This window comes from Quercus robur, chromosome 8 (genome assembly GCF_932294415.1).
Source record: "Quercus robur chromosome 8, dhQueRobu3.1, whole genome shotgun sequence".
Lineage (NCBI taxonomy): Eukaryota > Viridiplantae > Streptophyta > Magnoliopsida > Fagales > Fagaceae > Quercus > Quercus robur.
The window spans coordinates 13,904,414-13,931,280 of NC_065541.1; the positions used below are offsets into that span (position 1 = coordinate 13,904,414).

Here is a 26,867-nt window from a genome sequence, read left to right on the forward strand (position 1 = left end):
TTCAAATTGCTGACAAACTTCCATGTTAAAAAAGTTGTCACCCTCTCCCCACAAGGGATCAACAACAACAACATGCATTAGTTAAACAAATGTGTTAATAATAGTATATTCTTATTTTTACTCTGCTCTCACTCTTCAAAGTCAAAAGTGCAAAGCTTATGAAAGAAGAAATGTCAAAAACGTTTGTGGAGCTACTGTGCTGAGGCTTTTTTCTTTTTTTTTTTTTGGGGGTCTAATGTCATAATTACCCTTTTTTATTATAATTTTTGGATAAGTTTGTTTTGAACACATGGATTAATAGAAGGTTTTTATTTATTTATTTTTTTTTAATCTAGTGTCATAATTCCCCTTTAAAAAAAAATTATTAAAGTTTGTTTTAAAGACATGAATTAATAGGAGAGTACCATATTTTGTAGGCATTTTAAGTAAAGTTGGAAATATATTTTTACTGGGTTGTTCTCAAGTCTTTTCCCTGTTAAATGTAAGGTTTAGGGGATATTTCTAAACCATATAAAAGTCCAATCCAAAGAGGAGAATCCTCTTATAAATAGTATAGATAAATCTCATGCCAAGTTGAAATAATTTCTCTATTTTACATTCAAATTTTAATCAATCCCATGGCCATATTACTAATTAGGTTTAGCATTAGATGCATGTGAGGCTTGTTAACACGTGTTTGATAGGAGGGAGAGGCATGATTTGTGGAGTTCCATATGCATTAAATTCCATAAGAGGACCAACTTGTTTGAAAAATAGACACCCACCAACTTTTTTGTAACATTTTTACTCACACTATGGATGTGACAAATTCTTTCTAATTTTTTTTTTCTAAACCCACCACTAATATCACATTTTTACTTACTAATAACTACTTACCGTATATTAATTTGTCAAATAGATTATGACTTTAGTATTTTCCTTATGGAACCCACACAACACAATAGACTCTAGACAAGTGATGATAGCAGAAAACATTAATTTCAGTCAGTTAAGATCATCCAGCGCATGTGTGATAGCTAGCTAGCTTGAATCTAAAATAAGACAGCAACTAATATTACAGTTTATAGGAAAAGTATGCAAAATTCAAACATGAGACTGAGACAGGTTGTGACTTGTGAGTACTTTTTTATTTAGTCTCTCATCTCACATATACTAGATTATTATAGGAAAAAATTTCTTGGGTCTATGTCTTAACATGCTAACAAGAGATTTCAAATTCAGGATCTCATGAATATCATGATATTTTATGAACCATTTAGCTAACCCTTGAGATTATGATTTGTGATTGTTCATTTTATAATTTGTGTTAATCATTCAATAATTTGTTTTGGGAAAAGAGAAGGAAACCGGTAGGTATATAATGAAATGACTTAAAATTACATACAATCTAATATACGTATATTTTTTCAGCAAAAATAATTATATATGTGTATGTATATATATATATATATATATATTTTTTTTTTTTTTTGATATCTTGAAGATCTTTTTAATATTTTCAATATGTCAAATAAAGCTTGACTAATGAACAACTCATTTCTGCTCTTATGTCATTAGCATTGTTTGGGGATTCGAGTACCCTCTCTCTTACTTGTTATAATAATTTTAAAAAAAAAATTTTTTGGGAAACCAATATCATTTATACATCATTGTCTTGCTTAAAAAAAAAGAGAGTAAGCAAATAAAAAATATATCTTAGTTACCAAGACATAGTCAACATGCAATGTTTCAAATATTTTGATTCGCAATAGAAACAAAAATTACTATAAAGTATATATATTGAGCTCCAAACAATAGAAGTATTCCACAAAGGATGACAAATTAACTATAAGCTTCGTTGTGTTTGGTCTCCATCTTCCAATAAAGTGGTGAGAATTTCTTTGAGATGCTTGTTGTAGACACATGGTCGTTCAGCCTCAACCAGGTGACCTGCTTTCTCTATATATTGTAGTGTTGCTCTGTCTCCCAATTGCCTGTGATCACAAAGAGAGAGACCTGCTTTCGCTAGGAAGTAGGACTTATGCAATGCACTTGCTCCTTGTCACAGACTCAGATTTTTCTTTTCCCCGCTCTCTCTCAATCTTTCTTCTTCACAACGAACGAGACTACGAGTTTTTTTTTTTTATTCAAAAAATTTGAAGAAATATGTTACCGACCCGTAAACCCATGACCGGTTTAGAAGCCCATGCAATTTGACCGTGGTTCACATAGTTTCCAGCAAAAAGTCAAATTTTCGGTTTTATTAGTTTAAAAAACCAGATTGCTGAACGGTTTCAGGGTAACCGGTCGGACCATACGGTCTGGCCCGAGTTTCGAAACCATAATTTACCTGCTCCATCTCCCCCACCCCTCTTTTATAATTATATATCTAATTTGATTATATTAGAGCTGTAGCCATATTTGATTTGTGAGAGATAACTTAATTCGGCACAACAGCATAGCATTCTATTTAAATGGCGATAAGAATATTATAATTGTTCACATTTCTAGCTAAAATGTCAAACATGATAGCATCTATATATCTCAATCATTTTAGCTGCTGGGTCTCGTCTATTGTTGATTTTATCAATAAATCATTTGAACTTTCTATTAAAGCAAAGCACCCTTATTATTATTATTATTATTATTATTATTATTATTATTTTGACTTGATAGAGATATTAGAGATATATCAAGTCCATATTCTAGGCCTAAGCTCATATACGAGTTTTTAGCTCAAATTGATTTCTTTTCTTTTGCCTCTTGCATGGTTCTATATGAAGAAGAAATAAAGGCATGTAAGGCTATCAAGCAGCAAATAATAAATAAGGGAAATCAGGCACACTATATGACAGAGAGGTACTCCCAATTTTTTTGACGAAAAGATTTGTAGTTGTCACTCTCAGTCTCATTTTTTAAAGGAAGGTGATCATCTTCAAGTGTAAATTTGGACTCAATTAATCATGGTTCTATGGAGAACTTCTTGTGGTCTAGAAACAAAGTTGAAGCAAGGAAATTAATTTTTAGGTAAATGATTCTTCCAATGAGTTGATACACAACACCAAGGGCTCAGTGTATTCAAGTCCCCAAAAGAATTTCTGCATCAGTTCTGTACTCTCAAAAGTTTTTCTAAAATATTATTTGTTGATAAATCCACCAAGAATCAATATTGGTTACAACAATTTTTTATCAAACTACCAAACCCATGGGATGAGATGCACAGAAAAGGTTATCTGGAATTTCTAAAGAAATTAGATAAACCAGATCATCTTGGATTAGAATAAATTATGTTAGTTATGGCAAAAATGCTGTGAAAAAATTCTAAAAGAATCTTGGAAGATGGGATGTGAATTACCAAAAATTAAATCACATAAAAAGAAATGATTCGAATAAAGACCCTTCAAAAGGCAAACAAGGATTTTTCTCCAATTTATTAGAAGAAAAAAGAAGAACACTAATTTATGATACACAATAAAAATAAAAGTTACTTCGTGCAATTTGTCGGGACTCCTAATATCAATACATCTGTCTATCTATATCTTTTTATTCTTTCTTCTTAAGATTCCAATGATTGGTATTTTTAACTTATAGTCATTTTTCTTGGTACATCTCCTTTTTTTTCTATATAAAAGATTCAATTCATTTGTAAAGAACCAACTAATGCAATACGACTACTTCCATATAGATTCTCTTCTAAATAATTTTGATTTTCATGATTTGATTTTTTTTTTTTTTTTTTTTTTTTTAACCGAGAGAAGATACTGTCACTAATACTATTTAGAGTAGCAGTAAAACTATGATGGTTAGATAATCTTACTATTTAGTGTATACATAAGGCCCATTTTATTGAACTTACTTTTAATAGGTGTCATCTCATTGTATATAAAATCTTTGATTAATGACTTGTTCGTATGGTATAAAGGAAGCATACCTCTTCAAATTGTTGACAAACTTCCATGTTGAAAAAGTTGTCACCCTCTCCCCACAAGTGATCAACAACAACAACATGCCTCATTAGTTAAACAAATGTGTTAATAATAGTATATTCTTATTTTTATTCTGTCCTTACTTCTCAAAGTCAAAAGTGCAAAGCTTATGAAAGAAGAAATGTCAAAAACGTTTGTGGGGCTACAGTGGTGGCTGACCAAAGATCAAACACATCTTGATGGTTGCAACTATTTTAATAAACACCTAATTGTTGTTGCCTTCTTATTATGTGTAAGAGTATGGACAAAAACAAGATATATATATATATATATATATATCAATATATAATATTTTGATTGTGCCAAATAGATGTTTCCTCTTAATTAATTATTCCATAATCTCATGCCAAGTTGAAATAGTTTCTCTACTAATTTTACATTCGAATTTTAATCAACCCATGGGCATATTACTAATTAGGTTTAGCTTTAGATGTATGTGAGGCTTATAGGAGGGAAAGGCATGATTTGTGGAGTCCCATATGCATTAAATTCCATGAGAGGAAAAACTTGTTTGAAAAATAGACATCTATAAACTATTTCGCAACATTTTTACAAACTATTGATGTAACAAATTCTTTCTAATTTTTTTTTTTTAACTCACCACTAACATCATATTTTTACTTACCAATAACTATTCACCATATCATTAATTTGTAAAAAAAATTATCAAATAGTATGTGATTTTAGCATTTTTCTTATGTAACCCACACAACACATGCAGAAGACTGTAGACAAGTGATGATAGCAGGAAACATTAATTTCAATCGGTCAAGATCATCCAGCATGTGTGATAGCTAATTAGCTTGAATCTGAAATAAGACAGCAACTAATATTACATTTTATAGGAAAAGTATGCAAAATTCAAACATGAGACTGAGACAGGTTGTGACTTGTGATTACTTTTTTATGTAGTCTCTCATCCCACACACACCAAGTTATTATAGGGAAAAATTCATTGGCCCTATGTCTTAACCTGCTAGCAAGAAGTTTCAAATCCAAGATCTCATGATTATCATGATATTTTAGGAACCATTTAGCTAACCCTTGAGATTATGATTTGTGATTGTTCATTTTATAGTTTGTGTTAATCATTCAATAATTTGTTTTGTGAAAAGAGAAAGGAAACCAGTGGTTAATGAAATGACTTAAAATTTCATAATATATATATATATATTAGTAGGAAAGGATTAGAACTTAGATTAGTAGTTAACAAGTCTGTTAGAAAATGTATTAGCCTTATCATAGGCCAATAATCTACCCACCACATGCGGTGGTTCAACAAAAATAGCAGAAGAGGTAAAGACACTCGACCCCATTCTAGCTAACTCATCTGCATATTGGTTAGCTTCATGGAGTGTGTGTTGAATCCTCTTGTTGGGGATAGCTCTCAGTAGGCTCCCAGATAAGAGCATGTATTTCTAGTTCAGTGGTTGCCAGCACATCAACTTGCACTAGATTTGAATGCCACAGCAACTAGATACCTCTAGCAAAGCCAATAGCATTAGTGACAACTGCTCCGTCGAAGGGGAGAGTTTCAATTATTTCATTAGCTTTCGCCCCACACAGCCTTGTCTCCATAATTATAATGATTATGGGAAGATGTCATTCAACAAGGTCCATTACTGTTTTCCTAAATTAGGGCTTCAGGTCACCTCTACAATTCCAAATCAATATATTCATGATTGGATAAGGATTTGTAGCAAAGTCAAACTCTCAACCTCCATACTTCTATCAACGCCTTCCTCGATTCCATCTTCCCTCGAAATAGAGTTGTCGAGTGCTTGATTATCCCCATCATTTCTTGGGTTGCTTTGATGACAATGGTTACACTCATCTTCAGCTCTACGAACTAGAGAAGCTTCACTCGATGGAGATTGCCCATCATCATGTATTCCACGAGCCTGTCTTGAAGAATCTTCCTCATTATGATTACTAGATGGGTCCATTCTACCTCTGCTTCTGAGAGCAATTTTTCTGAAGGGTGCACACTTGATCTTGGTGCTGATGATCTTGAGCTGATCAAAGGTGGGACTGGCACTGCTGGCCAGTCGATAAGGAATCTCCACCACAGATTTGGAGTAAGCATCCAGGCTTCGTCTTTCAGTGGGAGATAGACCAGCCTTTTGCTCAAATCCGTGAGAGGGAACATATTCTTCCATGCTTGCACCATCTCTAACTCGAACCAACCCTAAATCTCCGTTGGGTCCCTCCTTATCCAATTGATTGTTTCCTCCCCCATTGGAATTACCTTGCCTTGGTAGAAGATTGCCCAGCTGTCCTTGGCTGCCATATCTACTATCCTTTCATACCCTTTCACTTCTCCTAGGGTTTTCTAATATAGCTTTGGGCATGAGGCTTGGTGGGTTGGAAAAGATAATGGGAGATGAGCTTGAACCAGCTTCAAAATTTTGGGCTGGGCCCATTCCAAAAGCAAACACATGGGCTCTATTTCTTAGGGCTCACTTCTCTTGGTTGGCTTTGAACAAGGTCCTTCACCTGTTGGTTAAATTTCACGCAAAAACTCACATTTTTCGAGCTCTTTCTAGCACTCTTTTTCCTGGGAAATGCCTCTGCTGTCTTATCAGCCGCCCTCTATGATCCTGCAAATTGCGTGAATGGGACTTTTCGTTTCCTTTCTTTCCTGTTCTGCTCAACCACTCTAGTGATAGGCTCGTTGGCCTGTACCTGAGGGAACTCAAACAATTGGTTCGTTACCGGAGATGGTTGCCTATCCTTCATCTTGTTAGTAGGCTTTCGCCTAGTTACCACCATCCAATCTACATACTCATCAGGTTTGTCCTCTAGTTTACCATTAACGACAGAAATGGTCTCTGGGGCCTCCGGAGTTGGAGTTTGGCTTATTGGAGTTTCCTTTTGTGGCTCTCGTATAAGATATAGGCATGTCTCCTTCTTATGGCCTATTCTGCCACAAGTAAAACAGAGGGAACTAATCCCTTCATACAAAATGCTTTAGGTCGTTTTACTAATAGTGACTGTTTTGGCCAACGGCTTCTTTGGATTAACTTGCACACACAGTCGAGCAAAACAACCCCTAGCTCCATTAGTTTTTCATCTCTTCAGAAGTGTACGGCACCGAGGTCCCAAGACCCAGATGGACCCTGGGCTCAGGCCCAATGGCACGACCCCATCACTTTAAGTTCTGCTTGAAACTACCTTCACAAACTACGAGTTTTGAGCCTCAGCCCCTAACCTATGCTCGGCATATATTTCCCGAACAATCAATAAAATCTTGTTTGGACTTACCATAGGATGCTCGGCAGTTCAGGGAACATCACTACTGAGCATACTCACCTGAGTTGGAACCAAGTTCCAAAGCCATAATCGCTGCATCCCACTCTCACCTAAACATCCACTTACAACAGATAATATTGGACCTTCAATTGCACTAACAATGGTAGTAATCATGATCTCCCCACTAACTTAGAGCTATAAATAGGAGAAGTTGGGAAAGAAAAAGGGGTTCAGAAAAAAGGAAGAAAAAACAGTCATTGAGGAAGGAAGGAGGGATATTATTTTGAGTTTCTGTGCCGAGAACGACCCAAAGTAGGAAATCCTAAAGCCCACCCTATAAATAAGTTGTGAGCCCAAGTGAGGTTAAGCCCAACAGTTTCATTTCCGGCGCGCACAAGAATAATTGTTGGATCATAGTATTCAATTGGGAGTTTAGGAAGCCTATCCCATACCGCTACTAATGAGAAAGTAGTTGTCGATGCTCTAAAATCTGGTTCCCATTGTCTAATCGTTAAGAACTGTTGCCCAATGAACCATGGGCCTCCCTTGAGGACCTTATCAACGTCCTCTTCTATAGCAAATTTGACTAGATAATAGTCCGATTCCAAATCAATGCACTCCATTTTTCCGGCTGGGTTCCACATGCTCTAAATCTTGGGGTATAGGTAGTTGAACCCCATTTTTCTCCCAAAAGGTTTAATGATAAGTGCCTACCTCCACACTGCTCTACTGCGTGTTTTCTCTTCCTTAGTTAAACAGACCACCATATTGCCCTCATCATTCTTATCTTCATCTGTATTAGACTTAGCATCTTCCTCCATGTCATTAGATAGTCCAAAAGCTTGTTCAAAGGCCCCTTGAATTTCACCTAACTGCTTATCTCTGTAGCTTCTTGCACTCCTGAATGGATTCACCTCCTCACCTTCTGTTGACGTGTGATTCTCTTTGAATTTCTTAGTGCTACATGCTAGTGTATGCTCTTTTTCTTCAAAGCGTTTTAGACTTTCTCTCTCCATTATTCTTCCATACATACATACAATATAATATATGTATATTTTTTTGATATCTTGAAGATCTTTTTTAATATTTTCAATATGTCAAATAAAGTTTGACTTATGAACAACTCATTTCTGCTCCCATTCCCCCCCCCCCCCCCCAAAAAAAAAAAAAAAAAAAAAAAAAGCTCATTTTTGCTCTTATAGTCATTATCATTGTTTGGGGATTCGATTACCCTCTCTCTTACTTGTTATAATAATTGAAATTAAAAAAAAAAAAAAAAAAAAAAAAAAAGAGAGAGTAAGCAAATAAAAAATATATTTTAGTTACCAAGACATAGTCAACATGTTTTCAAATATTTTGATACGCAATAGAAACAAAAATTACTATAAAGTATATATATTGAGCTCTAAACAATAAAAGTATTCCACAAAGAATGACAAATTAACTATAAGCTTCGTTGTGTTTGGTCTCCATCTTCCAATAAAGTGGTGAGAATTTCTTTGAGATGCTTGTTGTAGACACATGGTCGTTCAGCCTCAACAAGGTGACCTGCTTTCTCTATATATTGTAGTGTTGCTCTGTCTCCCAATTGCCTGCGATCACAACCAATGCCCAATTAGATTATACATAAAACAACATAAGGCCCATTTTATTGAATTTTCTTTCAATCGGTGCCATCTCAATGTATTCAAAAGCTTTGATTAATGACTATTCGTATGGCATAAATGAAGCATACCTCTTCAAGTCGTTAACAACTTCCATGTTGAAAATGATGTCATTCTCTCCCCACAAGAGATGTACTCTCTGCAACAACAATATGCATTATCAGGTAAACAAACTTCCCATTTTATAGTACATTCTTATTTTTCTTCTGTCCTCAAAGTCAAAAGTGCAAAACTTAAGAAACTAGAAATGTCAAAAAACAAAAACAAAATTGGTGGCGCAACTGTGGGGGCTGACCGAATAGTCAAGGATTGAATTACGGGTCATATATGGAATGGACATTGCAGTCTCTTTCATATTACGTCGAAACTATGGAATTTACTTCTACAAAGATCAAAAACATCTTGATGGACATGAAATGTGTAAGAGTGGGGGACTAGGGACAAAAATAAGATATATCAAATATATAATATTTTGACTGTCCCAAATAGATGTCATGTCATCCTCTTAGTTATTTCATAATCATGCCAAGTTGAAATAGTTTCTCTATTTTACATTTGAATTTTAATCAATCCAATATCCATATTATTAACTAGGTTTACGCGTTTAGCTTTAGATGTATGTGAGGCTAGTTAACACGTGTTGGATATGGATCAGAGAGACATGATTTGTGGAGTCCCAGTTGTATTAATAAACTGCTTTAGCCAACTCTACTCTACTCCCCTTCACTTTCCCTCCTCCCTCTTCCATCCAAACAGGCCATAAATCTTATCTAGCTAGTTCCATGGCCTCACAAATTTGTTTGAAAAACAGACATTATGGAACCCACATAACATACAGTAGACTATAGACATGTGATGATCTGAACTTATATGTTGCAGAAAACATTAATTTCAATCAGTCAACTATTAGAAATATGTGATAAATACGTGGATAAATAATTAAATTTACTTTATTTTAATAATTTAAACTTATGAGATAATTAGTAATATAACAACAAAATAACATGTGTGCTAGTTAGCTTGAGTGTGAAATAAGATAGAAACTAACATTGCGATTTGCAGGAAAAGTAAGCAAAACTCAAACAAATGAATGACTTAAAATTTGTATTTATCATTCAATAAAAAAAGCATTCTAGGGAAACAAATGCATGCATCAAGCACTCCTGTTAATTTTGCTTATAAATTGCTATAAGAGTAAGTGTTTAATGTAATTGTAAGCTGTGATGTGTATGTTGCTGAAGACGCTAGAGAGACGTGTAAAAAGGAAGGAAAAGTGGAAAACATTTTTCTCATCTCAGAAAGTCGTGCAAAATTTTCTAGAGAATATTGTGGATTGACATAGAACCTAATTGCTGCACGTATCACGTAGCGCAATAAAATTCCATTTCCTACATATTTGACAAGCATCGTTATTCTGCACAAATTTATACGATTTTAATTCTCAATTCTCAAATTCAAACCTGCGGATGACTAGGAATGGTAAAGTCATTATCATCAATGACCAAAGCCTCGAGTAATTCTTCTCTCTCCTTTCTGTTGTCAAACATTACCTGCATAGTCAATGAGATCGGTCCATGACCATTAGCTACAAATTAATCATATTTAAATTTAATGTCTGAATAGTCATATCTCATACGTATTAATTGGAATATACAGGATGTACATACAAAATAACTCTGATAATTCTGAAGGATTTTGATCCATAATATCAGTTTGTGGTGTATAAGTAAAAGAAGCTATGCATGCCTATATCTATATGGGAAACACAGAGTTAATACTATCTATGCACGCTCATATGGGTGACCATGATGAAGCATATATATCTGATATAATATTACATACCTCCAAATAATGTTTGTAAATGAAATTAGGGATTCTAGGCAACTTGAAGGTGGCAATGTCAAAAAGTACTTTCACACCTTGGACAGTATCTGGAAGCAAATAATCAGACCAGGACTTGAACCCAACCCTCTCAAGGGCTGCATCACTTATGGACTTTGTCAAGGCCATGGCACAGCAAGTGAGCACCATAGACTCAACCAAGTCAGGGTACATCTCAGCCATCTTGAACCCAACCATCCCACCATAGCTCAACCCCACCAAGGTGCACCTCTCCACACCTAGTTTCTTCAGACCCTTTGCCACACACTCAGCTTGGAACTCCGGTGACCGCTCTGATCTGTCAGTGATTGAGCCACCAAAGAAGACTAAATCCGGCACATAAACTTTGTACTTTCTTGCTAGAGCTAACACTTGGGATTGCCACGTTATAATACCATCAGCTGCAAACCCATGAATGAATACAACAGCTTTATTATTAATGCTGTTTTTGGATTTTTTTGGAGTTTCATTAGGGACCCAGAAATTCATTATGGTTCCTGGCTCGATTTCCACTCTTTGGGGCCTCATCCCGACAAGCTTCATTACCCAACGTAACAGTGGCTTGTACACTGCAAAAATGTTCACCATCTCTCTCTCTCTCTCTCTCTCTCAAAAGCACACAAAGGGATGAAGAAATCCCATCATATATAGAGATAGATGTGACTTCTGAGAGAATGTAGAGGGCAGTCATTCATGACCTTCTCTTACTCTTTTGACTTATACTTTTCTTCTTCCTTTGTTTTTAATTTTTTAATTTATTTTTTAATTTTTTATTTTTTATTTTATCAGAGTTGAAAAGTAATTTATGAAATTGACTTTTCTTCTAATTCATGGAACTAGGAAGGAAGAAATATAGGGTCCGTTTGGATTGAGCTTATTTTTGTTGAAATTGAAAACTGAAACTGAAAACACTGTAGCAAAATAATTTTTAAATTTGTGAATAGTGCTGTGGAACCCATTTTTAATGAAAAAGTTGATAAAAAGTGGAGTTTGTGGGATCCGTGAACAGTGTACAAGTATACTGTTCATAGCTGACCGGATCAACAGATGCGGCTGGGGAGAAAAAAAAAAAAAAAAGAAGAAGAAGGAAACGCACAAAGAAAACGCAGACGGGCTATCCAAACTGCACCATAATAAGCTGATATAAAAACCGTGTAAATCTTGGATACGGGCCTATCTGAGCTGGTTTTGTTGATCTTTGTTTTAATATCATCAACCAACTACTTAGTTTTACTGAATTTTTTTTTTTTTTTTTTGAGAATGTAGTTTTACTGAATTTGGTTATTCTATTAACAACAAGATTAAAGTTCCATTACATGCATGCGCGCTTTTCTAATATATTTGATAATTTCACTATTCAATATGCTTAAACTGCTTGATCTCTCCACCATCCATGTGAATGAAATTAATGTGCCCATTTTATTAAACTTTTTTTCCCCCTTACAATAAGGGAGAAAGGGAGATGCAAACCTAGTTAGTAGTTAGGTTCTTCATATGCAGAAAATGAGATAGTGTAACTAAACCTTAAAAAATTTATCATTAGAATCATTGAAAAAGTCATACTTAACCATTAAGTTTGTGAAATCCTATTTTTTATTTATTGTGACGTGTTATCAATAATTTAAATAAATACTAAAATAATATTAGTTATTATCATATATTATATAATAAAATTTAGATCTCAGAAATCATATTGTGGTAAGTGGTATACTCTGTTTGCAGTTGCACCAACTAATTGGATAACTTTTAGTTAAATACTTGAACAAATTACATAATTCTTATATATAATTTGGGGTGATTTTTAACTTGAATCCTAAATTTATATATATATTAAAACCATGAAAGTTTTAGATCGTTTTAAATAACACCCTCAATATATAACTAAAAGTAAAATAAAACCTATATCAACACAAAAATTTCTTCCATGTGAGCTATAAATCCTTTGTTACACTATATAAGAATATCAAATTATATAATAATTCATTATTTAGTTATTTTCACAAAAACCTTCACAATAAAATTGCATAATATATACTATTGTAAACAAAAAATTTCCCAATTGCAGAAAATCAAACAATTAAAAATAAATATGGTTTGCAAATATAAATTTGTATTAATGAATAAAGAGTATAATCTCTATTTCAATTCTTTTACAAAAGAATACCCTCTGATTTTATTTTCTTTGAACTTGACTCGAACAAGAGCTCTTCTCGACTTTGGTTGGAAGATGGATTGAACGGTCTTCACAACAAATCTCTAGTTTTGTGCTTGTTAGAGATTTATTGTTCTTCAAATCTTCGAATATAAAGGCTCTTAGATTGAAGTTCTTTGGAGCTTTAGAGGCTTGATCCGTTGAGCTTCAAAGATTTGGGTTTGTTGAGTTTATGGAGGCTTTTTAGCTTAATTCCAATAGAACTTCAAAGAACTTGAACAAGAGATCTTCTTGACTTTGGTTGAAAGATGGATTGAACGGTCTTCACAACGAATCTCTAGCCTTAAGCTTGTTAGAGATTTGTTGTACTTCAAGTTCTTCAAGCCCTTTGAATATTCTTCAAGTTCTTCAAAGATGCTTCAAGTTCTTTAAAGATCCTTGAGACAGAATTTCTCCAGAACTTGGGCCTCTTGAAAACTTGGTATCGAAAATGATAGGGGATGTCCTTTATTTATAGTGATTTCAAAGGATAAGTTCCACTTTGAATTGATATGCTTGAAAGTATGTAGTAAACTTTTGATTAGCCCAAATTCTTCTTAGAGATAAGTATCTCTGTTTATCTATTTTAATAAAGATAATAATCAACAAAGATAAATAATTATCTCTATTTAATTTATTTTAATAAAGATAATTATCTATCAATTTTGAATAGAAATTTTATCTTTATTTTATTTATTTATAAAGATAATTATCCATAAATTTTGAATAGAAAATTTATCTTTATCTCATGGGCCAAATGACACGTGGCAAATTTTAATATGCCAATGTGATGTCAATTTGGATGTCACATGTTATCATTTGACTTAATTAATTTAATGACATATTAATTGGGAATTTGTCACTAAATTTTTGATGTGGCATTTTGTAATTGGCTTGACAATTTTTTGCCTCCTACAACTATATAATCCCATTTTCAAATCATATCAAAACATATACATATTGGGTACTACACATAGTGCACTAAGTGGATGCCCTCTCTCTTTTAATATTAATATATATATATATATATATATATGTATATATTTATATAATTCTTGGTACCAGAATGTATCAGACAATTTAGTTAAAAGGATCTTGGTACCAAGGTACTAATTCTTGAGAAATACCTTGGTGATTTCTTTTTAATAAAGAAAAAACCTTAACAAACCCCAAGAACTTGATCTTCCCAAGATTTCGTGTGATCCGCATGAGGTAATAGTAATCTCCCTGGACGGCTGCACCCATAAAACTATCATTTAATTAACTATTTTTGTTTTAAGTTAATTAGCTCAATCAGTAAAACCTCCTCTCTTCAAATAAAAAATATGAGGTTTGAACCTTATTCTTACCAAAAATCAATTGATATCTTGATAACTCTAGAGTCTAAATCAATTTGGAGCCAAACTTTGTCCTTTATTAATTCATGTAAAAATATATAATATTAAACAAAATTTGACTACAAATTTGATTGTAAAATACTAAAACGCAGCACATGTTATTTGTTTCTCTTTTGTTGAAGTTTTATCAATTAAGCAAGAGCAGAAACTAAACAGCAGAGGAGTAGAGAAAAGAAGAAGAAAACGACATCAAAAAGTTTCACCTAGGGGCAAAGCTAGAAATTTTTGTTTGGGGGAGCCAAGTTGCGACGCTAATATATTTATCAAGACAACCCTCACACACACATACACACACACACACACACACACACACACTTTTTTATTATATACACACATATATATACACACGCTTTTTTATTTGATAAGTTATATATAAAATAAAAAAAAATTAAAAAATTAAAAAAAACTTAGTATTTTCAATTAAAATTATTTTTGATGGCGAACTTTCATAAAATAAAATTCATTTTTTTCATTTTTATAGTGATATTCTTAAAAAGTTTCATTTTAGATACAAATTTTATACTAAAGTAAGTAAAAAATCTTTCAATTGAAATAATGAAATTTTCAAAAACATGAATGATCCAAAACTTAAGTTTGGAGGAATAAGTTAGGTTTCAAACATATTTAAAACTACCTTGCTCTAACCCATTATGTGGCAACTAAAGACACATTTCATGTGTTGTTTTAGTGACAATTTTTTTTTAATGAGTCAATGACTTGTTAATCGCCACATAACGAGTTGAAAAAGATAGATTCAAACATGTTTGATACCAAAATTTATCAAATATTTAACAGATATAAGAGCATATTTTACAATAAAAAATAGAATTGCAAAAAATAAAGTTATATCTCTATAATTATTAGACCAATTATTTTTTTAGAGCATTATTGGACTAATTAAAATATTTGAGAGGCCAACTCTTATTTTTTAGACTAAAATCTAAAAACATTAAAATAATTGTATATATATTTAAAAAAATTTCAAAATTTTGGGGAGCCATGGCTCCCAACCCTTATACGTACCTCCGCCCCTGGCTTCACCAAGAGAAATAAAGAAGTGCAAGATACAGCAACGTTTTGTTTGATGAAGACACGGAGCTAGCACGTGCGAGGTTGCAAGTCTAAATCAATTACAAAGCAGGCCAGATGTCATGCTCCTATTGGTTCTTGCCTTAAGCCGTTACTTAGTGGAGTTAGTTAGGATTAGTTGAGTTAATTAATTCCTGATTTCCAGCTCATTTATTTTCTTCGTTTTGTATATAAAGGCAAAGTAGATAATTATTTGTACTCTCTCTCTCTCTCTCTCTCTCTCTCTCTCTCTCATTTTTCATTGATTTAGTAATAGAAAATCTCAGTTCTATTTAGAAAGTTTCTTTTCTTTACATCTTTCTTTGTTTCTTTTTGGTATTTATCTACTCCATCTCCCCCACCCTGCTTATTTATAATTATATATCAAATTTGATTATATTAGAGCTGTAGGCATATTCGATTTGTGAGAGATAACAATATTATAATTGTGCGCACCCAAAATATGGCCAATGGGCTTGGCCTATACTTGGGCTCACAACCTATTTGTATTATGGGCTTTGGGTTTCCTACTATAGGTGGTCATTTGCCTAGCGACTCAGTTACACTCACTCTTGTCTTTACGAATTCCTCTCTTCACCTCATAAGGTTGCTCCCTTTGCTCTTGATGTGGCTCCATTCTGCTCTCTCTTTTTCTCTCCAAAATCCCCCTCCCTCTCTTGAAGTTGTCACCCTTTTTCCTTGTGTTCACCTCCCCCTCTTTCAACCCCCGCTTCTTCTTCTATTCTCTTATTTATAGCTTAAGATAAGTGAAGGTGTTATAATTATTCTTCATTATTAGTGGTAATAGGGGTCCCATTCCATCGTTTCTAAGTGGATGTTCCATTGGGAGTGGTAGTAATAGCATTGGAACTAGTTCCCACCTCCAAAAGGCTGTTCGGCAGCGATATTCCCTAAGGCAATATTGAACAGCCGAGACATGTACCCCCGAGCAACCACATTCCCTACCAAGATGTAGTTGATCGGGAGAGGCTCGAATTGTGCCTCAAGGTGTGTCCGGGTCAAGGTTACAGGCTCAATAGGCATTAGGTCACACATCGTGGCACGAGGCCTAGGCCCATGGCCCAGCGAGCCTGGGGCCCCGCCTTGTACAAGGGGTTGGGGTTATGGACTGTACCATAAGACCAGGGTCCAAGGCCCAAAGGGCTTAGGGACTTCGTACCGTACATTAGCCCCCTCTTGATTTGTGTCCGACTCCCGAGAATGAATCAAGGATGACAAGAGCCGGGGACTTTTCGGGAAGCTCAATAGGCAGTTACTGAACGAATAGGATGTTCATTAATGTGCTTTAAAAAGGTGTGGTGTGCTAGACTGTTAGGCCTAACCGTCATCATAACCTGATGGTTCGTGAACCGAGGCGGCTGGTGTGCTGTCGCAGGCAACCAAAAATAAAACCTATACTCTTAAAAATATATATAGTAGTGCGAGTAAGGATCGTTCCTACGGAGAATATCTAGCCTAGTTTTATACTACGTGAACAAGGAGGGTGGGTTGAGTATAATGAAAATAATTTTAAGAAAAAAAAAATACAGCAACAACTAAGGAACAATTCAAATTAAAGTATTGAAATCAATCAAAAGAACAAACCTTGTTCTAAGTCAACATCCACCATCGGAATTTTACAACTGATCATCGATGCAAGTATATATCAATTCATACTTTGAATATTCACCATCGGAATAATTTTCCTATCTCTCCTTAGTCGTAGTTAATTAGAAAACAAGCAATCTAATAAACCCTAACTACTAAACAACCCAAGACAAGCGCTAAAGGTTTAATCTAGTAGCAACCTTAAGAATTAGAGAGATCGATGAAACTAAACAACACAAACACAAGCGGTTGCATTTAATTTAGTCGAGCATTCTTCCTAAGATCTAATAATTTTTGACGCAGCAAATCATTAAATCTTGGTTGCTTCACAAGTTAGAGAGATCAAACAATGACGGATTTGATATCTAATCTAGTAGTAGATTGCAACGAACAATAAACTAGTAGGCCTCCTAGTAATTAAATGAGACAATCATGAAAATAGGCACAGAAGAACATTCGATATTCAAAGTATAAATTGAACAATAAAAAAAAATTAGATCTCACAGTTTTATTGATTCCCAAGCTTCAATTTCCTTCGACCAAGTATAAAAGTTTAGCCAAGTAGGGCCATGATGAAAATTCAAAGGAAAAAATCAGAGAAGAAGGGAGAGAGAGGCATGTGTGTCCAAATCTGATTTCTCCTCTCCCTTTTACACGTTAATTCCCCCTTTCCTAAACCTACAAAATCTCCTAAAAATATTCTCAATAATAATATCCAAATCTAACTAATTAAGGAAAAATATTAAAAATAAAACAAAGTCCTAATATAACTAGGAAAGTGGTGTTTTTCAGCTGGAAATTTCGTGCACCAGATCTGGAAGCTTCTAAAAATAAACCCCATCAGATTTACGTATTAGAATTGCAGGCAGAGGAACATTCTAGAACGTCAGCAACTTCAAGCCCGATTTCGACCTTGATTCAGCCCGTATCTCTCAAAACTCAAAACATGAAAGTTGTAGAGCTTTGTCTTGGCGTTCCATAACATCTTGAATCATCTCAATCGGAGCTTGGATGAGAGAGTTATGCCCAGATTACGAAGCGATATCAAAGATGTCCAGAATCGCCCAATTAGCTACGTTTTGCACTTAACGCCTCCATTTACATCCTAAATCAAAATATAAGAATAATGAGTACATTTAGGCACCAAATAAATATAAAAGACTAAACATTAAGGGAGAAAAATATGATAATTTGCATTCTCATCAGCTGCGCGTGTGGTAGTTACAAAAAGAATTCAGAAAGTTTTTCCTACCTCCCATTTTCATTAGATGCTCTTAACCCCCCCCCCCCCCCCCGCGGACCCTATAAATAGTTTCCTCTGATTTATCACATCACTCTTTACATCCTCACTTCCTCAAAATCCCTCTCTGCCTAGCATACCTCTCTCGTGGACATATTATCCAGCCCAGATCATCACTTCCTAGAGCCCACAATAAGTTTTCTTTACTCTTTCCTCTTCTTTCAGTTTTTCCTCACTCTTAGAGTCTAAGAATGGGTTATTCTCATCTCCTCACTTTTGAAGCATCTTTGGCTAGTTTTAGAACAGCTTATGGCGTTCCTGGAGATGTTGATATCGCCTACTATCACGAAGGTGATATCGCTCTCTAGAGGTGTTCTAATCCAAACATAGCATTTTTTCCTTTGATGGCTATCCTTGAGAGTATGGTTAGGTTTCTCATGGACCCTCTTATTATAGGTACCCTTAGGTTTTACGGCCTATGCCCCGACCAACTCCCCCCCATTTTTTACCGAATTGTGAGTTGTGTCAGTAGACTAAACCAAATATATGGCCTTCAACTAAACCATCACGACATCAATTTTATGTATAGTTTATGTGGCAACATTAAATCTAATTACTATTTAAAAGTTAGGGATGTACAAGTATGGCTTATATCATGCCTCCCCGACTCCAACAGAAACTCGGCGAGAGAATTCGTCCTGATGAGCGGCAATTGGCTTGCCAATGAGCTCCCCTGTCCACTTTCACCACGTGATGTTGGTCGGTATCGAGTACCTTTACTTGTTTTAAACTTGATACTTTTGTTCGATTTACTCACGTATGTACTAACTAGTCCTCTTATTGTTTTGTTGCAGAAGGAAAAATATTTAAATCGAACCTTAGAGTTGTGCACGTGAGAGATCTCAACTTTGTACTTAGGTCAGAGATCTTTGTGCACACAGACGGACAGCTTCGAGCATCCCACCTGATACTCGGCTGCAACCCAGTGTACTCTACCTGGCAGCCATTCAGCCAGGCCTTGCTAGTGGACAGCCCACTTTTATCATACATTGACGTTCGGCACACTAATTTTCTCCCACCCTCATTAACAATTGGTGAAGCTCGGGACCTCGGCCCCCGATATACTATCACAAATTCTATTGCACCGGTAAAGGATGACTCAGTTAAACGTGTGTCTCAAAGCCGTAAGGTCCACATACCTATTAGAGAGCCTAAAGCTTCGGAGCGAGTAGCCGAGCCAGCAACAATCGAATCAGTCAATTCCTCAGAAACAAAAGCCAGTCAAGGCAAGGAGATGGTGACAAGGCGTACACTGACCATTGACCGGTTTTTGCCCGGTTCCCACCCTACTGCTCAGCCTCAACAGCCCCACAGCAGGAATCAGACTCCTCCTTGTTAGGTTCTAAAGACTTAGGATCTTATATATTTAAAACTCTAATATGTATTGTTGGCAAACCATGATCAAAACAAGATGTTTAGTCGCGTTTAGACTTGCTCAAAGTTGGTTCATTTATGTAAAGTTGGAACAAGTTGATGCAAAAATTAATATTGCTTCTCGACCTGGTTCGATCGATCAAAGCTTAGACTCGATCAATCGAAAATCAGGTCAGATGCGTTTTTCTGCAGAATTCCAACTCAGCCCTAGTTTATTTAAAACGTTTAGGGTTTTGTTTTTTTGCCCTAGGTATATAAGGCAAACCCTAAATACGTTTTAGTGTTGCTCATATTACTGTTTGTGTAAATCTCTTGTGAGATCTATGAGGAGCTTTCCTTTACACAAATTTAGGATTATCAAGAAGGAGATTTCTTCAAGAGCTTGATGATCATTCAGTTGCTGCCATAAGAACTTAAAAAAACACAAGCGGGTGTGCTTGTACTTGCTGGAGAATCCAAGAAAGAAGGAGTCCGTGATTTCGGAGCTTGCACGTGGTCGTGTTAGTAAATTTCTACTGGGGTAGCAATAGGATGTTAGTGGTCTAAGTCCTATTGAATAACTTTGATTCTTTCATAGTGGATTCAGGTTTACCTTGAGGATAGCTAGGTTAAATCCTCCCCAGGTTTTTACCAGTTTGGTTTCCTGGGTGATCATATCATTGTGTTATTTATCTTTCTGCTGCTTTTCATGATATGATTGTTTGATTGTGATAACCTAAATTTGGAATTTGAACTAAGTAACAACTTGGCTAATTACCTAGGTTAATCCAATTTTGTTTTTAAGGGGTCTAAAAACTATCACTCCTCGTCCTTCTGGCCGCGCCAAGAAGAAGTGGCGCATTGCTGATCAACCTCCTAAGGTTCTCGGTGATGCTCCTTCGAGGACCCCTCCCCATGCATCTGGTGGGATCACAATTTGGGAACCGACTAGCGATTCTCGACCAACTGCCTAGGTCGGGACAAACGTTGCATCCTCTTCCCGGCCTGAGGTGGGCTGGCAGACCACCTTCAAACTCGGCAACAAGCCTCTGCCAGCATTTGCCAGCGTGAGGATGTGGGCTTAGGGTGAAGGGGGGCGGGTCGCCTAGAGTTTGGTGTAGGGCCTTCTATTGCCCGCGGATGTCCACTTCTTCTTAGACAAGACTGAAGAGTCGCTGGCAAGGCAGCTACAATGGCACACCATAGCGGTAACTTTTCTTTTCCCTCTCTTTTTCATTCGTTCTGATGCATGTGTGTTCTCTTCACCTTTATACTTGTTATTTTTGCATCATCAGGCCACGCAGCTAACCCATATTCTTGACGAGAGGCTAAAAGAGCTTGTTGAGGATGCTGAACGGGAGAAGGCCCTCAAGGATGTTGTGGCTGCCACAACAAAGGAGAAGGGCAAAGTTGCTGAGGCCCCCGAGAAGAAGGCTCAGTCTATTGAGAAAGCCCAGGTGATGGCGGAGAAGAAGTTGGCCGAGACAGAGTCTAAGTTGGGGGGCATGGAGCTGAAATTGGCGGAGGCAGAAAGCATAAACCTAGCCCAAGCTAATGAGATTACCGATCTTAAAATGGCCCTTGATGCCTTTGAGGAGAAGGGATACAATGAAGGCTTTGTAGATGCTGAAAACTTTGTGGAGCCCATTGTCCATCAAGCCCAGTATCATAGGTTCGGCGAGGGGTGGTTGGCAGCCCTACAAGCAATGAGAGTGGCAAAAGATTCCCCACTGAGGAATCCCGAGCAAATTCCATATCTGGCTCCGCCTCCCCCAATCCAAAGTCAAGCTAGTGGTTAGGCTGGTGCTGCTGATGAAAAGGACCCCCTCAGCATGAGGGAGCTAGTTCACGGGATTAACACCCACGTGGAAATGGTCGATTTCAAGGTCACCAGCAACCCCCATGCTGCCGAGGATGTACAGGGCCAGATGCTTACCGTTGATCAACCAACCAAGGATGTATAGGGCCAGATGCTTACCGCCAATCAACCAGCCGAGGATGCACCCACACAAACAACCGAGGACAACATTCAGCTCCCACCCACCAATCCTTCATTTTGACACTTATGTTTTTAGCTTGCTTTTATCTTCTGCTCGTGTTTAATTTTTCCTTTTATTTGTTTGGTTTGCCTACAGTCACCGAGTTGTGGTGACAGAACAATGATTTGATTTTTATTTCTGTTTGCTTTTCTTTGTTTTTATCAGTCATCTAGACATGGTGACCGAACATCTGGTTTAATCATATTTATGAATGTTTATCTAATTGCTACTAAGTTATTTTTTCTGTCATGCTCTGCCTGCTTGTTTTGTTGTTGTTGTTTTTTTTTTTTTTTTTTTTTAATATTCCTAATGATCGGGTAGCCTAATCATGGTTTGCCTTTGAACGGTGATTAAGACTGCTTTCTCATTTTTCTTCAAAAGGATAGACTATATCTGTGCATGTATAGTGACCAAGACCGGTCTGGAAGAAGTTGTCTATATCTAGAAGGAATTGGCTCCTTGGCAATAAGAACTGAATTTGACGTATGTTGACTTATTTAATGAAAATGAATGCCAGGTGATTGAGCCTAGCCGAGGACAAAATTTTCCATCAGGAAAATTTAGTGTAAGGCCGTTGTTAGGAGAATTTAGTGTAAGGTCTTTACCTTCCCGATGATTCAGATTGAATCCGAGAAATTAGTTTCCGTCCTTTGAATAATTCAATGTAAGCTCCATCTGCCCAGTGATTAGAATCAAACCGGGAAGCAGGTTTTTATTCTTGGAATAATTCAGTGTAAGGTTTTCTCTTGTCCAGTGATTAAGATCGAACTAGGAACAGGCTTCTATCCTTATGTAAAACTTGAGATTAGGTTTCCACTTGTCCGATGATGAAGATTGAACCAGGAACAGGTTTTTGTCCTTATGTAAAATTTTGAAATTAGGTTTCCACCTGTCCGGTAATGAAGATTGAATAGGAAACAGGTTTTGTCCTTATGCAAAATTTGAGATTTGGTTTCCACCTGTCTGACGATGAAGATCGAACCAGGAACAAGTTTCTGTCCTTAAATAAAATTTGAGACTAGGTTTCCACTTGTCTGATGATGAAGATCGAACCAGGAACAGGTTTCTGTCCTTAGATAAAATTTGAGATTAGGTTTCCACCTGTCCAGTGATGAAAATTGAATCAGGAATAGGTATCTGTCCTTAGATAAAATTTGAGACTAGGTTTCCACCTGTCCGATGATGAAGATCAATGATGGAACCATGAGTATGAGCATATCTGTATGAATAAACATCACCCTTATATTACTTAACATTACACACATACGCCATTATACCCGATCCCTACTTATGTACACCAACAGTTCAATGGTAAAACTTCTTTAGATTGTGAACATTCCATGGCCGGGGAAGTGGTCTCTCGTCTAAGTCTTCCAGATAGTATGCTCCTACGCCTGCGATGGCGGTAACTCTATAAGGCCCTTCCCAGGTTAGGGCCAACTTCCCCGCATTAATGTCTCGCATATTTCCCTCCGCTTTCCGTAACACTAAGTCCCCAATGTCGAATTCCCTTGTCTTCACATCCCGGTTGTACAGCTGGGTAAGCTTTTGTTGATACTCGGCCAGACGTATAGTCGCTGATTCTCGACACTCCTCTAGCAAATCCAAATGCTTCACCATTAATTCGTCATTCTAGGCAAGGGAAAATCCCGTAACCCATGCACTACATAGGTTTACCTCGGCTGGTATGATTGCCTCCGCCCCATACGTTAGGGAAAATGGAGTTTCTCCTGTGGACTTTCTGGGGGTTGTTCAGTGCCCACAAAATATTGGGTAGCTCCTCAGCCTACCTACCCTTCATGCCCTCCAATCTTTTCTTCAATTCGTTCACAATCGATTTGTTAGTGGCTTCAGCCTGGCCGTTGCTCCGAGGATAGGCCGGGGTGGAATATTAGTTTTTGATGCCGAGATCACTACAAAACTCACAAAAGGCTCTGCTATCGAGCTGCAACCCATTATCGAATATGAGGGACTTTGGCACCCCAAATCTTGTAACTATGTTTCTCCACACAAACTTTTTAACATCTACGTCCCGGATATTAGCCAATGCCTCAGCCTCCGCCCATTTAGTGAAGTAATCCACAGCTACTAAAACAAATCTCTGATTGCCCGTGGCTTGGGGAAACGGTCCGACAATGTCCAGCCCCCATTGGGCAAAGGCTAGGGGCTGCTAACAGGATTTAGACTACCTGCTGGCTGATGGATCAACAAGGCATGCTTTTGGCACTGTTTTCACTTCCATAAGTATTCGACGGCATCCTTTTGCATCTGCGACCACTAAAACCCCTGGGTCATCGCTCAGTGTGCCAATGAACGCCCTCCTACATGACTGCCACACACCCCCTCGTGTAGTTCAACCAATAGCTCATTAACTTTCCCAGGGCGCAAGCATAAAAGATACGGCCCCCCAAAAGACCTCCAGTACAGCTTATGGTTCGCCGACAACCAGTACCGAGTGGCTACCCGACATATCCTACCAGCTTCCTTTTCATCATCTAGCACCCGGTCCTCGGCCAAAAAGTTAATGATTAGGTCCATCCAACATGGCTCGGACATTGCTACCATCAAAACACCTACCGCTGCGTTAATACTTGATTTCGCCATGAGCTCCACTTTGATTATCCGAGGTACCTCCTCGATCATTGACAACATCAACGTGGCCAGAAAGTCTGCATGTCGATTCTGCCCCCGGGCCACTTGGACCACCTTTGCCTTAAGAAACCGACTCATAACCTACCTTACCATTTACAAGTACTCCTTCATTCGGGGATCCCGAGCTTCAAAACTACCCTGTACCTAACAAACCACCAATCAGGAATTCGAGTAAATCTCAACTTCCAGTGCACCTATATCCAAAACAGTCCTCAATCCGGCAAGTAAGGCGTCATACTCGACTTCATTGTTAGAAGCCCTAAAACCCAACCTAAAAGAATGTTCCAATCTTATCCCCTCCGAAGTGATGATAACAATTCCAGCCCCAGCTCCCGCTACACTATACGCGCCGTCCACGAATACCTTCCACAGGTGAAGGTCCACATGACAAATCACTTCCATCTCCTTTCTCGGGGAAAATTTTGCAACAAAATCGGTAAGAACCTGGCCTTTCATCTCAAGTCCTCCATTTTTCTATTCGGCCCGTGAAGTCAGATCTCTTCAACAACGACTACAAATGATATTCAGTCAACACATAGACGGTGTGAGCTTGGAAATAGTGAGGCAGCTTCCTCATAGTGTTCACCAGTGCTAACACGAACTTCTCCAGGGGCAAGTACCTTGTCTCGGCATCAATTAGGGTCTTACTGACATAATACACTAGTTGTTGCACCCCTTGATCCCTCAGAAGCACGACACTCACAACATGTTCCGACACTGAGAGATACATGAATAAATCCTCCCCGGACTCTGGAGCTGTCAACATAGGGCCTACACCAAGTATTCCTTCAAATCCTGAAAAGCCCTTTCACACTCCTCATTCCACTGGAATCCCTTCCACTTCTTCAAAAGTTGGTAAAATGGATGGCAATGATTGACAAACTTGGAAATAAACCGGTTAAAGGCAGCTAACATGCCAATCAATACTTGGACTTCCTTCGGATTACTCAACAGCATAAGGCACTTCATGGCTTCAATCTGATCGGGGTTGACTTCTATTCCTCAATTCGAGATCAAATACCCTAGAAACTTGCCAACCCCCACTCCGAAAGCACACTTGTTTGCAAGGAGGTGCAACTTATGCTGTCGAAGTACTTCGAACACCCCTTTGAGATTGTCAATATGCTGCGCCTCCCGTTGGCTTTTCACCACTATATCATCAATGTACACCTCAACCGTACGCCCAATCTTATCTAGGAACATTCTCGTCATCATCCGTTGATAAGTGGCCCCAACATTCTTTAGTCCAAATGGCATCACAGTATAATGGTAGTTAGCATCAGGGGAAATAAATGCCATCTTTTCTTGATCCTCGATGGTAAGGACAATCTGATGATAACCTTGGAAAGCGTCCAGAAAACTCATCCTTGGGTGTCCATAGGTGGCATCTACCAATTGATCGATCTTCGGCATAGGGAATGGGTCCTTCGGGCATGCTCAGTTCAAGTCAATGAAGTCTACACAAACTCTCCATTTGTCGTTCTTCTTTTTTACCACCACGGTATTCGCCAGCCACTCCGGAAAGAAAACCTCCTTTATTGCTCGGGCCTCCTTCAACCTCTTGACCTCTTACCTTACAGCTTCAACATGCTCTTTAGCCGGTCTTCTTGGCTTCTGCTTCTTGGGGGGGAACAATAGGTCCACGTTAAGCTAGTGAACTATGAACTCGAAGTCTACCTCGGGCACCTCATTCGGGCTCCAAGCAAACACATCCACATTCTGTACAAGAAACAGCAGCATCCCCACCCTATCTTCATCTTTCATGCTCGCTCCTATCTGAAAAGCCCTATCATCATCCAGCAGTATCCTTACTTTTACTAAGTCTTCAGCACAACTAGCCCCTATTTCCCCCTAGGGCTCCTGTAATTGCTATAAGGGAACCTCCTCGATTGGTTCTTTTTGTTTGATTTCTCGATTAATTGCAGCCACCAAGCACTGCTTAGCCACTTGCTGATTTCCCCTCACTATAGAAATACCTTGTTCAATACAAAATTTGACCTTTACATGCAGGGTGGATGGAACTACCCCCATTGCATGAATCCATGGCCTCTCTAGTATCACCGTATACAGAGAATACGAAGCGACCACTATGAATGTCACCGTCACTTTCTTGCCTTCCATATTCACGGGAAGGGAAATCTGCCCCTCTGGGATCATCATCTGGCCATCAAACCCCACCATGGGCATATCAGACTTAGAGAGATCTTCATTCTTTAAACCAAGCCCCTTGAACAAGTCGAGATACATCACCTCAGCACCACTCCCTTGATCGATTAATACCCTTTTTACTATAAACCCATTTATCCGAACTGTAACCACTAAAGCATCGTCATGTGGTTGAATTGTTCCCTCTAGATCATTGTTGTTAAAGGCAATGGGCTCCCTAGTAAACTTCAACTTCTTCTCGGAGGGTTGCTTGCCCATGTAATTCTCTGCTGGCACCATAACCAGCACCCCTCTCCTCTTGGACACCTGTTTACCCCTTGAAGCTGCATAG

At 37.4% G+C, this 26,867-nt stretch overlaps 1 protein-coding gene across 2 annotated transcripts; it reads right to left on the reverse strand.

Annotated features, from left to right (window-relative positions):
• Nucleotides 1-1,801: 1,801 nt before the first annotated feature.
• On the reverse strand, nucleotides 1,802-11,398 carry LOC126694689 (uncharacterized). 2 transcript variants are annotated; one of them, XM_050391083.1, is made up of 4 exons: nucleotides 10,724-11,398; nucleotides 10,342-10,431; nucleotides 8,953-9,020; nucleotides 1,802-1,973 (listed from the first exon to the last, which is right to left on the reverse strand). In XM_050391083.1, the coding sequence occupies exons 1-4, from the start codon at nucleotides 11,348-11,350 to the stop codon at nucleotides 1,826-1,828; spliced, it is 933 nt and encodes a 310-aa protein (XP_050247040.1). In that variant the 5' UTR covers nucleotides 11,351-11,398; the 3' UTR covers nucleotides 1,802-1,825. The 2 variants fall into 2 exon arrangements, with proteins under 2 accessions (XP_050247040.1, XP_050247039.1); XM_050391082.1 differs by lacking the exon at nucleotides 1,802-1,973 and adding an exon at nucleotides 8,515-8,809 and having other exon boundaries at nucleotides 10,724-11,395.
• Nucleotides 11,399-26,867: the final 15,469 nt, after the last annotated feature.

What these genes read in the sequence shown, in the direction of transcription:
- LOC126694689 (XM_050391083.1), bottom strand. Translation starts at nt 11,350, where the DNA reads ATGGTGAACATTTTTGCAGTGTACAAGCCACTGTTACGTTGGGTAATG. An exon ending in CCATTCCTAGTCATCCGCAG is followed by an intron (nt 9,021 to 10,341) that starts GTTTGAATTTGA and finishes TTGTTGTTGCAG; the next exon opens with AGAGTACATCTCTTGTGGGG. An exon ending in GTTGTTAACGACTTGAAGAG is followed by an intron (nt 1,974 to 8,952) that starts GTATGCTTCATT and finishes TTGTGATCACAG; the next exon opens with GCAATTGGGAGACAGAGCAA.